The sequence below is a fragment of the Anabrus simplex genome, chromosome 8 (genome assembly GCF_040414725.1).
Source record: "Anabrus simplex isolate iqAnaSimp1 chromosome 8, ASM4041472v1, whole genome shotgun sequence".
Taxonomy (NCBI): domain Eukaryota; kingdom Metazoa; phylum Arthropoda; class Insecta; order Orthoptera; family Tettigoniidae; genus Anabrus; species Anabrus simplex.
In genome coordinates this window covers 62,895,913-62,911,071 of record NC_090272.1, presented here as the reverse complement: position 1 = coordinate 62,911,071, position 15,159 = coordinate 62,895,913, and the positions used below count along the sequence as shown (strand labels likewise).

Here is a 15,159-nt window from a genome sequence, read left to right as displayed (position 1 = left end):
TGAAAATCAGTATCCTTCTCGCAAAATCGTTCAAAAATTAATGCGAAAAAATCATGCCTCTAACAATGGGAATGCTATTCACAGATTGGCACTTTACGATAAGGTGTAGCTTGTTTGACTTAATGATACATTTATTTATGCCATTGTAAGTGTTTATGCAAAATATGTTTCAAGATGATGATTCCAGTTTATGATAAACATACTCGAACGTCACTCTTATCTACCATGTCCCACTAAATTTAACACAGGGAAAATGGGGAAAATACAGGGAAAACAGATTTAGGTTACTAGCGGGAGCACCCTGGGAGAGCTTGAATATATTGCAATTACTTTCATTATTTAGTTTCTCTCATAACTACAGCCAAAACTGGTTAGGACGTTTTTGTGGGGACCGAAAAATTTAAAAAAAGCCATAAAGAGGGAACGTGCTAAAAAATGAAAAACAATTATGCTGTTAAATTTAAGGTGAGGTTTGAACGTAAAAATAATTATGATGAAAACAAAGAAACAAGTGTTTACAATTATAATTAATGAAATAAATAAACAATAGATTTTAGGAACACCAACATAGTAACACATCAAGGAAAAACGTTCTTAGAAGCATGAACTATACTCGTTGCTTACAATTATGTTTAAAGTATCATAGGAATGTCCAATATCAGGGCGATTTGCACATTTCATGTGTGGATGAGGAACAACTTCTCAATAAACTTCAATTTTTCATCATTTTTAAGCTGTCTAGCTTTCTTCATAACTGAATGTTCTGCAAACCACTAAGTGCAAGTACAGTGGGCCTAATTTATGTACGTTGTTACACTATTCACTTACGAACATAAAATTAAGCACCAGCACGTCAGCTGTAAGTACAGTTGGCCTAATTTACATATGTTGTTAAACAGTTCACTTACGGACATAAAATTAAACACCAAAACGTCAGACGAGCTACTATTGCGCGATCCAACCAACCATATTATACCATGCCAGAGTCCAAGTAGGCATTCGTATAAATTCCCGGTAGCTTCTCAGGGCAAGATATTAACTTCTAAAATATTATAATATCGCAGGTTCCGTTGAAGAGTAAAGGCATATCCACCAAAATATTATTCAACCCCCAAACTCTGCCCGTGGACTTCATCATTTGGCATATATCATCAATAATTCCTGTCACCAAAGGTTATATTACCTTACAGCTACATATTTAAACCTATATTTCAAAATAAAGACTCATTATGAGCATGCTAACTTTGGGTAAAATAAAATAAAATTGAAATAAAACTTTGTAGAGAAAAGAAAATGGATATTTGATAATTAATCATCTTATTTACATTGATTCTGCTGTTACATAGCTGAAATGGGGTCTTCTGTATTCATACATACACTTTTGCCAATAAACGCTTCATTGAATTAATTAAATCCATCATTTGCCTTCCTAACTTGTGATTCAATTGAAGTAACGAAAAGCTAAAGTTTAACCATGTCGATAACATGAATGATAACATTCAATGTTCCAAATCGCTTAATAAAATTTATAATTGGTCATGGGATTGTTTTTTACAAGGTCATTTCCTTTATTTTTATTGGGATATGGAGGATTCTTCATATTTGGGGCTTCGTATGTAACTTACGAGATGCGAGATATTCAACAAGTTTCCTTATTGTGGCTATTAACTGTTACCACACTCTAAAATATCATTATAATTAGAAATATTAACCAGACATTGCCATATCATTTTGTTCACGACAGTGGAAATCATATATATATAGTCAATCAGTGCTTTTCATAAAAATAATCTATCAATATTAACTGAGAAATTGTACCAATCATTTATATATGTCCTACCATTAATGATGAATAATCTCGTTTCACATACCACTGCGCCAATAATTCAATGTAATTTAATTCCTCAATCTACTGTTTACTTGGGAGACATTTACTCTCTGTAGGATGATAATTCTTAATGTCCCTACATCTACTCCAATAAGTATCTGAAACTCAATAACTATACATAATCTGTCACGTCACAAATCGACATTAAATCAGCTGGACTGTTGCTCAATGTGTATCTCAACATGACCTAACCTTATAACCTTCATTTTACTTATCATGCATTACCAATATCTATCATATGAATCCGTAACAACAACTTCCTTCATATAGCCTTACGACGAAACAAACATTACATCTCAATACTCTTATTACCACATATTTCACATCCATCCCTTCTTATTAATCCTTCTGAATATATATAATCTCATTTCGCTTCCTTTAAATATCATCTTTATTACGGTCCAGTACTCCCTCGACAATATATTCTTCATATTAAACACATATTCCCATATTCCCATTTCTTTGTATTAATAATGTAATTACGGCCACGTCTGTTGATCTGTTTCTCTCAAAAACTAGACTATACTCTGCAATTCATGTATTCTTCTCAATGTCTCCCAGTTCTTAGCTAACTAAACTTTCTGTGTAGATTGGTACATTGAAATCGATATATATATATATATATACACGTAACATATGTTGACATAACCCTGTCATTTCATGTTTGAGTATATCTGTTACTTAAATTGGCACTCACTCGCGGTTAAATGCTTAGGACCTACCACTAACATTTATAGGTAATATTCCAGTGATATAAATTAACTTCAACAAATACTACTAATATTTTAATATAGTGTACCGTACCCAAGGGTAAATACCCTTTAGGACGATGCCTCCATTCCTGTATGAACATCCGACTAACTCAGGGTTGGGCAGAGTGTGGGTTGGTTGTCGGTTGGGTCAGGATAAAAAGTCGAAGTTCTACACTAAAATATCAGTCAATGACAGGAAATGGAGGTATAACACGAATGAGAAACGATCATAGGGGGTAAGATGGATTTATTTATAAATATCCCCGATTTGAAATCAAAAATCAAGTTCAACAAAGAACACTTATATACATCAAGACTGAGCTGCTTCTTATTGTCCAATGTTTATATTGTATGGCATCAAGTATACGCAAACACTGACGTGTGGTATTTCCGTATGGAGTTACACACTATCGCATCACAACGATGCGGTTTCCAAAGTTAAGTTAATTCGAGAGTCGCTGAAATGTTACCGTTAAATAAAAGTTACATTACAAAGAAAAGTTACGACGAAAAGGAAAATAATTAAGACGCAATGGACGCTATGTAAGTTATGCAAAATACTAGGGGCATATCCTATACTATATTTACAACAATTCAAATAATCAAAATACACATATATATACATCGGATATCGAGTAAAATCTTAAATGCTACACAGATTCTAATGTGAATCCCGGTTCACTGCAAAAGATCTAGACAGAACTAGATAAACCACAAATACTTCAGCACTCGGGCTGTTCCCTTTTAAAACAACGAGACAAGGTATACAACCACAAATAACAATGTAAAACATCATCCTGTAAGGGAAAAACATATAAATAACCCCCGATATCATGAAGAAAGCAATGGGCAACATTGCCTCCTTCTGCTGCATTTGAGCGCTCAACAGCGCGGTCATCCGTCATGTACTTCCGGGTAGATTACGAGCTGAAAAGAAATGTTGAACTCAACACTGGGCTAAAGTTTGGATTCTGTCTCCCGAGGCTGCCACAAGGAAATATCATCTCATTCACGCCTACAGATAAACACAGGCCAGAAATCAGCTTGCCATGAGATAACGCCTTTCGCCAGCTACACGGAAACTCATGTATATTCATTCCTTCTTAGCATGCTTGTGCCATTTAACAACATCAGACTCAATAGTCTGGAATTAATACTGTCCATTCTGATCACAATATACACTCAGAAGACACTTGGCAGGCACACACATCTGCACAATATTCTTTCTCTTGTCAGGCATACAGTCAGCCTGCACCAATACATTATAATTCAGCATGCAATCTTTATCTCTTATTTCTCATAAATCCCGTTGGCCTTCCACATTATGAGACTCAGTTCATGTCCTTTGCAGACCATCAGGCTAAACAGAATCCAACTTAACTTCAAAGATCTTAGTCTAACAACGACGTTCTGCAGCTCCTTCAGTCAGCTTCTGTAAAATCATGCATCATGCAGAATAACTATACCTGTCTCTCTGAATAACAGAAATAAAATGAAATAATACGTATTGAACGTTGTATAAAGATGAACCTGTCAATCTAGCCCTTCTAGCATATATATAAGGAAAACTCGGAATATCCTACACTAAGTAACCTGCATAAATAAACAACAACTAATCCTATCAATCCCTCATTTTCCCAATCATCTAATCATAAAGCAAAATGAAAATAAAATAAACATGCATTATTCTCGTATCCGAATCTATCATAGTAACAAAATTAACAAAACACATCCCGTCAGGCTTACTTTACATGAAGTTAAAAATTCTATCTACACTGCCCTAGTACCTTAACATAATTTACATATCATGCCATAAATAACACATGCGTCTTAACTGAAATCCATCCGACGACTCTCGAGATACCAGGATAGCAGCTTACATCCCCGCTGATTAAGGGATTTACTCCATGTTAATCATAGCATTAACATGTGGGAATGCACTTCCTTCTTCTGCATGCACAGCCATCATCTTGCTGGAAAATAATTCACTGGAACACAGAAGTCTTTGGTTGACAATATCTTCGCTGCTCAATGCTACGAGCCAAAATACCCTTTCTCTTACAAGATCAGCTAAATACACTGATACATTTATAATACACACTTCACTTAAAGGGTGAGAATACAGTTTGAAAAGCAGCACACGTTTCGCTACGGAAGTTCCTTGCGAAACGCGCCCGTCGCGAAGTAGTGAAACAATAGCACGTTTCCTCTACACTTGCTACACAGCGGTCACTAAGCACCGTCTTTATATATTGAAAGTAAACTCTGCCAAAATATACTCTTCCATTTACTCAAGAACAGTAAAATCTTCCAACTGCACAATTTAAAATATCATTAAGAACCAGTTACTGTTACTGGAATAACACTACGTTAATCACGATCACCAATCAGAGTTTGTGCTTCCGCACTATCCAAGCATTTAACACAGAGTGACGCTCTCCAGAGCTTGGGTTACTGAGGAGGCTTCGGTAACGCCATTTTAATACTGGAGTTCCCGGGTGTCTGAACCAACCACCAATCAGAAAATTCGTCGTATATGATGACACAATATTTATTGTGATATATTTACAAAACACAGCTCAAACACTAGCAAATCGCTTCCACCAATTTTTATATTACATTTCCAAATATATCTGACTTCTGAAACTGTGGAAAACCGATTGCCGACAGAAACTGACTTTAGCAACTGAGCACGTTGGTCATTCTGGAATTAAGATTTGGCGCGGTGTGGCCTCCATGTTTGCCAAATCCTTAAGTTCCCATTGGCTGAAATATCTTGCTTGGTCAGCATCTAATACACGTGTCGATCCTTGCCAACGCTTGGTTACGCCACCCATTCTCACGGTCATACGGAAATATGAAGCAATGTCCAGTGACTTACTGTCTTGCTCAACATCTGGTATCAACTATCTTGGGATACGATACTTTAGCATATTAGGCTGTAACTTTTATGAATAAATTTTACATATTGTGTCAAATAATACTCTAATTATTATTATGGGCCGGCAGGATATGGCTCAATAGGAAGCTTATCTCATATCTTGTCTTGTCTCCGGCAGCTGCTAGCTTCTGCTTGCGTGCTATGCCATCTCTATGTAGCTGGATTCCACCTCCGGACACGTCACGGCTGGTTTCTCGGCATGGCAGTATTGGTCCTCGTTATGGTGGCCTGGGCAATCTCCTTCCCATCTGTTTATGCGGCTCTCATCATATTGCAGGTGTCCGTGAAAGTAGAAAACAATATTACATGGGCAGAATAAATAATAGATTCCTTCATCTTAAGCCTTTTAACAGATATGAATAAATGTTAGTGTTTTCTCTTATATCTCAAAACTGTGCCTTGATATTTATCCAAACGCGGCTTATTCTTATTAAATAAAATTTTTTCTTCAAGATGATTGCAGCTTCTAGTTATTATTTTAAATATTCTTGACTATAATCAGTCACTTATAGCACAGGAATTCGCCCTTTCTCATTTTCCTGCAGCGGCTCGTATGTTCTTCTCTCTGATATTTTTGAATTGTAATATACGCGATTCTCCACGACTTGACTTGGTCTTTAGCTACGAATGTTCAAATCCTTCGTAAATATTTATATTTTTACTTCGCAGTTCTCTTCCTATCTGCTGAATAACAACCTCTTCTTGCTTCCAAGTGGATTATTATTTAAAAGCGATCTTCTTTCTCAAGGTATTAAGAATTTAATTGATTTCAGTTATTTCTCAAAACAATAATTGTTCCATCTTAAAACTCCTTTTCGATGGTCTTTCATGACTCTCCGCCTTCTAACTGAGATTGATTTGCACCTCGGTGATACTTCATATGTGTTTGTGCTGCAGGAAGCTGCCGCGCGCCATTTTGTCCGCTACTATTTTGTGCGTTCGATCACTGCAAATGTAACGTAAGGGTACGTTTATGCTGCAGCCTGGCTGCTGGCACATCGCTAAGCCTCGCTGCTCGATGTTAGGCGATGATGAAACAAACCAATGAATCTCAATCAGTGCATTTACCCTGGAGCCCGGCTCATAGCTGCGCTGCTGGCTGCTATCCTTGCCACATCCATGGTCTCAAACACGTTTGATTTTCGAGCCTGGCCCATCGCTGGCAATCCTGTAACTTGGACTGTGATTGGTTCTTTCAAGGTCACCCGCTCTCCCACTCTTCCTCTCTTCGCACTCTATACACATGTTCAGTGATCACTTGCTCACTTGCTATCTGAACCTGTCTTCGAACGCAATGCGATTTGGAGCCAGCGGCATGCGGATCATCACACAAGTTTCATATGAGATAAAAGGAGTGACGAGATGACGAGCGGCCAGTAGACCTTTTCCTACGTTTTATGAGAGAGAGTGGCTTGTTTTATCGTGTTTAAAAGTAAAGTAACTATTTGTGTTTTAATTGGTTTATTGTTAACTTCTATTTTACCCTACCGGGCGAGTTGGCCATGCGATTAGGGGCGTGCAGCTGTGAGCTTGCATCCTGGAGACAGTGGGTTCGAACCCCACTGTCGGTGGCCCTGAAGATGGTTTTCCGTGGTTTCCCATTTTCACACCAGGAAAATGCTGGGGTTGTACCTTAATTAAGACCACGACTGCTTCCTTCCTATTCAGAGGCCTCTTCTATCCCATCGTCGCCATAAAACCTATCTGTATTGGTGCGACGTAAAGCAAATAGCATTTTCCTAATCCTAGTCAGTGGGTTAATTATAACTTTTAATCCATTTCGTCTCATCTCGTACCATCAGGGGCCGATGACCTACATGTTAGCCCAGTTTAAACAACAAGCATCATCATCATCATCATCATCAAATTATCGAATGACGTGGCAAAAGAATGCAGAACGATTACATCAACTTTGTTCTTTTAATCTTGCCATTTTGGGGACCTCTGTTTTTACAAGCAGGTGATTTATATGAAGTACCTCGTTTTTCATGGAAAGTTCGACAGTTATTTTTTCAAACTGTAAACACATTTTGTTAAGGAGACCTAACTAAAGTCAAAATGACATACTCCATAACCCCCTACTTTACATCATTTAAAAGTACACTATTAAATTACGAAATGAAGCATTTGTAGCTTCATTCTTCAATCAACTCCCGCAGTAGAAATGCACTGCAAAATCCAGGCGAAGCATTTTACACTTTTTATTTCACATTCAGTACACCAAATTATTGTAAGATACACTCGCCAACAGAACTGCGACTCACTCGTTAAAACAATCTCTGAATTTATTCTGCACTTCAGAAGCTTCAGCTGGAGCTGTGTTGTTTCTCCTCGACGGGGTAGCTCTTGGAAGTACGTCTTCGTAGTCTAAGAGGTGGGTTGTTTTTTTTTTTGCTTTACGTCGCGCCGACACAGATATGGCTTACGGCGATGGTGGGATAGGAAAAGCCTAGGAATTGGAAGAAAGCGGCCGTGGCCTTAATTAAGGTACAGCCCCGGCATTTGCCTGGTGTAAAATGGGAAACCACGAAAAACCAGGGCTGCCGACAGTGGGGCTCGAACCCACTATCTCCCGATTACTGGATACTGGCCGCACTTAAGCGACTGCAGCTATCGAGCTTGGTAGTCTAAGTGTTCATGCCCTCTATATCTATAATCAAATTATGCAAAGTAAAAACCGCCTTAACTATCAGTTCCTCTGTTTTGAATTTTCGACTACAGCTGAGAGCTGCCAGCAGCGTGCGCGCGGGGCTGCTGCAGGGTAAAAGCTCCATGGCGAGCAGCCAGGCTATAGCCAGCAGCGAAGTGCTAGGGCGAGCATCCATGAGCCGGCAGCGAAGCTGCAGCATAAACGTACCCTAATGGTACAATCAGGGGCGTATATAAGGGGGGGGGGGTGCAGGGGGCCTGGGCCCCCCCCCCCGAAAAAATGTATAAGCCTTGAAGAACCGGACCAAAATGATGGGAATTTTCGATCGTTGTTGAGATTCAGAGCCAACAGTTAGCAGTTTATGTGCCATACCTGGACGATTTTTGTAACTCACTAAAAGAATGCTTTGAATCTCACAAGGAAATAGTTGCATCCTTACAAAACATCCTTCCACAATTGTGTATCGTAACAGATTTCGGTTCATTGGAGGCTGCTTTTAGTTTCTACGAAGGAAATCTGTCACATAAAGAGATTGTGCAAAGTGAGTTTATGTGGTGGAAAGAAAAGTGGAGTCAGGAAAATCCTTCAAATCTTCCCAAAATGGCTGTAAGTTCTCTAGAAAAATGTGACAAGACTTTCTTCCCCAACATTTATACCCTTCTCAAATTACTCCCCGTTCTTCCTGTTTCTATCGCAACCGTAGAAAGAACTTTCTCTAGCCTAAGCACACTGAAGACTTACTTAAGGAACAGCACATCTGAAAGTAGGCTTAACGGGCTTGCTTTACTCTCTATCCACAGAGACATTATAGTTAGTGATGAAGAAGTTCTTGATAAGTTTGCAAGTGTACCAAGAAACCTGGACTTCGTTCTGTAACCATTAGTGTACTGTATGTATGTATGTATGTATGTGTGTATATGTATGTATGTATGTATGTATGTATGTATGTATGTATGTATGTATGTATGTATGTATGTATCAGCCCAAATCAATGTTTCTGTTTTCCTTTCTAAAGTGTTTGAAATCGTCTGACCTCTTAAAATTACTTAATCTAACCTTACATCAATCTTGGCCCCCCCCAAAAATATATTCTACATTCGCCACTGGGTACAATAGCAAAGACTGACTTGGGACTGACGTTCCCTACAGCTGTAGGCCGACACACAACCGCGCTCTGGGGCTGTGAAATTACCGTAAGTTCTCTATCAAATCCGTACCCTGACCAGTTGTCTCTTACCCATCATGCACGCAATGTGGCTAGGAGCGCTAATTTAAATTTCTTATGGTGGGGTTGTGAACCTACTAGAGTGTGACATAAATGTGCTAACCAGGTTTCTTTAGCATGTATTTAATAGGACATGGTAGGGGTCTTTGGAATAATAGCGTAATAACCAGGAAAATGCAGTAGAGAAGGACGTCTTAACCAGTTTCGACTGTAGCTTCCAAAAATTCAGGGTCGTCTTCTGTGCGAGGCCGTCTCATATTCAAGCCTGTACAGTGGTGCATGCCAAAACAGGATAAACACAATGATAAGTCACTGTGGGAAGAGGAAACAATAAAAAGAGGAGATAAATTGGTGACTGAGAAGAAATGGATGCAGAAGAACTAGGATTGATGAGGAGAACATATCGCTGGGCTGAGTGGCTCAGACAGCTGAGGCGTTGGCCTTCTGACTCCAACTTGGCAGGTTCGATCCTGGCTCAGTCCGGTGGTATTTTAAGGTGTTCAAATATGTCAGCCTCTTGTTGGTAAATTTATTGGCACATAAAAGAACTCCTGCGGGACTAAATTCTGGTACCTTGGCATCTCCGAAAACCATAAAAGTAGTTAGTGGGACATAAAGCAAAATATTATTATTATGAGGAAAGCATATCTAGTTGAAGATAGCAGTGTATGAAGATGTGGAGATTGTCTTTTTCCTTTTGCGTTTTTGTGTGCTTTTGTCTCTTTTTTTTTTTTTACTGTCCCTCTTCCCAACTGACCTGTCATTGTATGCCTTTCATGTTCATATCTTCCTATGTATTATTACTTCATTTGTCTCTTGCTTGTTCCTTGGCACTGTATTCTAATAATTTATGTTTATTGTCTTTGCCTTGCCTGGCCTTGCGTGTTTCATCTACCTTGCAAATCATCTCTATACTGGTAACTTGTTCCAACCAACATAAGCTCCGACCACATTTTTGCCTACCTTGTAGACATGTACTCGGTGTTGATACATTTCATGAGACTCTTTTATTGTACTTTTTCAGGGGGCCAGTATACTTTTGGAGATGTTTTGCCTGGCACTTACCAGGTGTCTGTCGATAAGGACGACTGGTGTTGGGAAAACACGAAGGAAGTAGTCACTAATACATCTCCTAACTGGACAGTCCCCACATTCAAGCAAACAGGCTACTCTGTCACTATCATGTCATCACATGAAACAGAGGTACTTGTTTTGACATAATCTATAGCTAATATTTCAGGTGAAATGATTATTCAGTGCTGACATTTTGGCCTCTCACAGTTGCTGTATATTATTGTGCTTGTATCAGATTAGAACTTAACAATAACAAATCACAAGTTCTTTACCAACCTTCACCTAACTATTAGGAGGCAACTCCTTTCATGACTATCAGTGGCAAGACCCTGCACAATAAAAAAAACCTTTCTGTATCTTGACAGCTACCTGTTGACAAATGTTATTATAGCTGCAGATGCTGCATGTATAGGGATGGAGATATCAATTTCTTGTCTGAAACGTGCCTGCTTAAACTGTGAGACACCTTTTGCAGTAGCTTTGTACCAAAGAACAAGGTTTTGTGCAGTTGTTGCCCAGGTGTTAGCATTTATGTTGGTACTATTCGTAGTCTTCTTAAGCTGGTCTTTATAAGGTTTCAAAGGAGCACCTTGGGGCCTTTTGCCACGATCAATCTCACCATAGAGAAGTTGTTTAGGCAGTCTGCTATCATTCATACGCTGGATGTGACCAACCCATCTAAGCAGGCTTCTAAGCTATTCATATGTGCCTTGACAAGAACTGCCACATTGCTTATGTAGTCATCCCATTTGATGTTAATGATGGATCTAAGTTTCTGCTGATGGAAGTGTTCCAGTTTCTATATGTCACTACGGTAAAGTGCCCAGGTTTCATATCCATATAGTAATGTTGTTATGACCACAGCTCGGTACACCATGAGTTTGGTACATATTTTGAGATCCTTATTAAAGAAATCTTGGTGGGAAAGGCGGCCGTAAGCTGCATGGGCAGAGCGTGTTCTATTTTCCACATCCCTTTCTGAGTTGCAGCATGTGTTTAGAATACTACCAAGGTAGGTGAATTGGTCTACCTGTTCAAGATGAGTTCCTGCTATGGTGACATTTTGTTCAGGGATGGTACCACCTGGTGTCGGCTGTGCAAGTACTTTAGTCTTATGAATATTGACGGTTACACCAAATTGTTCATAAGCTTCCTTAAAACAGTTGATGGATGTTTGAAGCTCCTCAGGTGTATGGCCAGATGTTGCATTGTTATCAGCATGTAGAAGCTCCATTATGCAAGTAGTATGAGCCAATCTCTGAAAACGGAGCCTGGTTTGGTTTAACAGTCCGCCATCATACCGCATCCTCCACCCACCTTTAGATGTGACGTGTGTGGTCGCATGTTTCATGCAAATATTGGCTTGATCATCTCCACAGAGTCAGCAGAGTTTAAGAAGAATTGCAGGAGAAAAACCTATTCTCGGAAATTAGTAGCTGCCGACGATGACGAGAGGATGTGGATATATTCATTTATAGGAAGAGGAATTAGGGAATGGAATAATTTATCAGGGGAAATGTTTGATAAATATCCAAGTTCTTCAAAATCTTTTAAGGAAAACTAGGTAAACAATTGATAGGGAATCACCACCTGGGCGGCAGCTGTAAGTGCAAATCAATTCCTTCTTAAACCAGAAGACTTCACTGTTTAGTACACTGCATTTGGTTGTCTCTTCAAGCGGGCCTTTGAAACTATGTCCTCAGTGTCCAGGAAAACTATACATTTACAATGTAATACCAGCACTTGCTTATGGATGTGAGATTTGAAACTTACAACGTCTGGAAAAATACCAGAATACTTAGGGTAACATGGCCAAACCATCGAAAAAACATATGTCTTAGAAGGGGCCAGTACCACTAACCTTGAGGCTATGATTATCTAACATCAGCTTCGAAGGGCTGGCCGTATCGCCCTCATGCTTAACAAGTCTTTCAAAGCAGGTGATATATTCTCAATTGATGGATGGATGGGTGACACATGAGGAAGGACAGCAGAAACAATACAGACACATTCTAAAGACCAATATGAAGAAGTGGCAAATTGACTTCAGCTTCTGGGAAGTTACAGCAGGCTTTCGTGCCAACATGTTATCCACAGAGGCCTACAACACTTTGACCAACAGTGATGGAGGCACAAATCTGATGAAAGAAATATTAAAAAAGAATGAGAAAATGAGGGGGAAAGCTGATAACCATGTTCTACATTAACAGGAGCTTTGGTAGATTTAATTACGGCAGAGCTTGTGGTTCTACAGTTGGTCTCTCTCTAGCCATCTAAGAATCCATAATCGGCAACATTGCTACACACTGAAGACAGTTATTGTAATACTCACCAGCACAATGATGATGATGATGATGATGATGATGATGATGATGGGCTGAGTGGCTCAGACGGTTCAGGCACTGGCAGGTTTGATCCTGGCTCAGTTCGGTGGTATTTGAAGGTACTGAAATACGTCAGCCTCGCGTCGGTAGATTTACTGGCACGTAAAAGAACTCCCGCAGTACAAAATTCTGGCACCTCAGCATCTCCGAAAACCATGAAAGTAGTTAGAGGGACGTAAAGCAATTATTATTATTATTATTATTATTATTATTATTATTATTATTATTATTATTATTATTATTATTTCTGATGTCTGCTTATCCCTTGTGAAAGAAATCCTTTTCATTCATGTCATCCCAGACTTATACTTGAATTATCCATCTAAATAATATAAAGCCACATGGCTGACTGACTCACCGACATTAATGTTTACCCACTTCCAAATGAGCTCGAAACTTGAAATTTGGTAAACTGACTATGACCTGCAATCCACAGAAAATTTCCAAAAAGTTTAAACGTTCAATTTTTTACTCCCCCCACATCAGAATGGCAGATGCAATCTTCCAGATGAACTAGAAAACTGAAATTTGGTAAGATTTTAGCTTTAGCCTGTAATGGACAGAAAAATTATAAGATGTTTTAATGTTTAACTTTTTACCCACAAAAAAAAAAAAAAAAATTATAATAATGTGGAGGTAATTTTAATGCAATGTTCATTTGGAGGGTTTTGGGGGCTTAAATGGTAAGTCGTATCACAAAACAGATAGCACATTGGGCACCCAGATTGATAGCACATTGGGCACCCAGATTGAAGAAATCTTTGGTCTTATGACTTTTAGTTGTATCTCGATTCCCTATACATTAAATAAGCTGCTTTTTTCGATTTTAGGTAAATTTTATGTAATAAAATTTGTTTGGTACACCTTTGAGACAGTCATCAAATTCGGCAGGCACATTGGTAGGTCTGTTGGCCATATGTGAGCCAAATTTCAGGAACTAGCTTCCACATAAGCATGAGAAAACGAAAGGAATATGTGGAAACTGAACTAAAATTTCAGCCTAATCTTAGTTTCTAACTCAATCCAAGGTGTACTCAATGGAGATACAACAAAACATCATAGAACCAAAACTGTAGATCGTTTCGTCTTCAATGCATCTGCCATATCTCAAGACTGTAGCTGTCTATTAGGTGGGGAAAATAATGTCTCAACTGGTGGAAAAAGTACAAAATTTGCCCAGGATCTGATATCTACCTTTTTTTAAAGGTATAAATAGACGATATACATCAAAATGGCATAGTACCAAGCATGTAGATCACTAGAAATGGCGTCTGATGGAGCAAACTGTTTGTCGATATGGTGTACTGTTTAGCCACAGTAAGCCTCCAAATGAAGGTCTGTACATCCCTTCGTGTATACAATATAAAGCTACTGACAAACTCACTGACTGACATTAAGGTTTACCCACTTCCAAATAATGAGCTCAAAACTTGAAATTTGGCAAACTGATAGCTAGCCTGTAACCCATGGAGAAATTCCAAAATGTTCAAATGTTTAATTTTTTACACCCCCATCCAAATAGAAATGGCTGACACAATCTTCCAGATGAGCTAGAAAATTGAAATTTGGCAAATTTTAGCTTGTATCTGACAGGAAAATTCCATGATGTTCAAATGTTCAACTTTTTTAGCCCCCCAAAAGGAAAATTTCATGATGTTCAAATGTTCAACTTTTTTAGCCTCCAAAAATGTAGAAATGTGGAAGCTGTTTCAGTGTTGATGCAGACCTTTGTTTCAAGATATTTAATGGCTAAACGGTAAGTCGTATCACTAAATGGAGAGTACAATTGCAACCCAGTCTGGAGAGATCTACAACTTTGATTCTATGACTTTTAGTCGTATCACAACCCTTCATACGTTAGATAGAGCTGCATTTTTCGATTGTAGGTAAATTTTGTACATTTCACGTATATTATTTTTTAGCATACTTATATGACACATAGAATCACCAAATTTGGCATGCACATTGTCACTTCCAATGGCTATAAGTGAACCAAATTTTGTGATTGTAGCCACCACATAAGTATAGGAAATCTAAGGGAATGTATGAAAACTGTACTCAAATTTCTGTCTAATCTATGTTTCTAACTCAATCTAAGGTGTACCCAATGGAGACAAGACAAATTGTCAAATAACTGAAATAGTAGATCGTTTAGTCTTCGATAGGCCTGCCAATTTTGAAGACTATCGCTGTACATTAGGTGTGCAAAATAATTTACAGTGATCAGAAAGAGCTACAAAATCAA

The 15,159-nt window shown here is 38.6% G+C and overlaps 1 protein-coding gene across 1 annotated transcript in view; it reads left to right on the top strand.

The window, feature by feature from the left end:
* Window positions 1-15,159, top strand: part of LOC136878783 (BOS complex subunit NOMO1) — a 149,706-nt gene that overhangs the window by 70,685 nt on the left and 63,862 nt on the right. Inside the window, exon 9 of the mRNA XM_067152252.2 lies at window positions 10,481-10,659. Within this exon, the coding sequence (XP_067008353.2) occupies window positions 10,481-10,659 (179 nt within the window). The remainder of the gene's footprint in view (window positions 1-10,480; window positions 10,660-15,159) is intronic.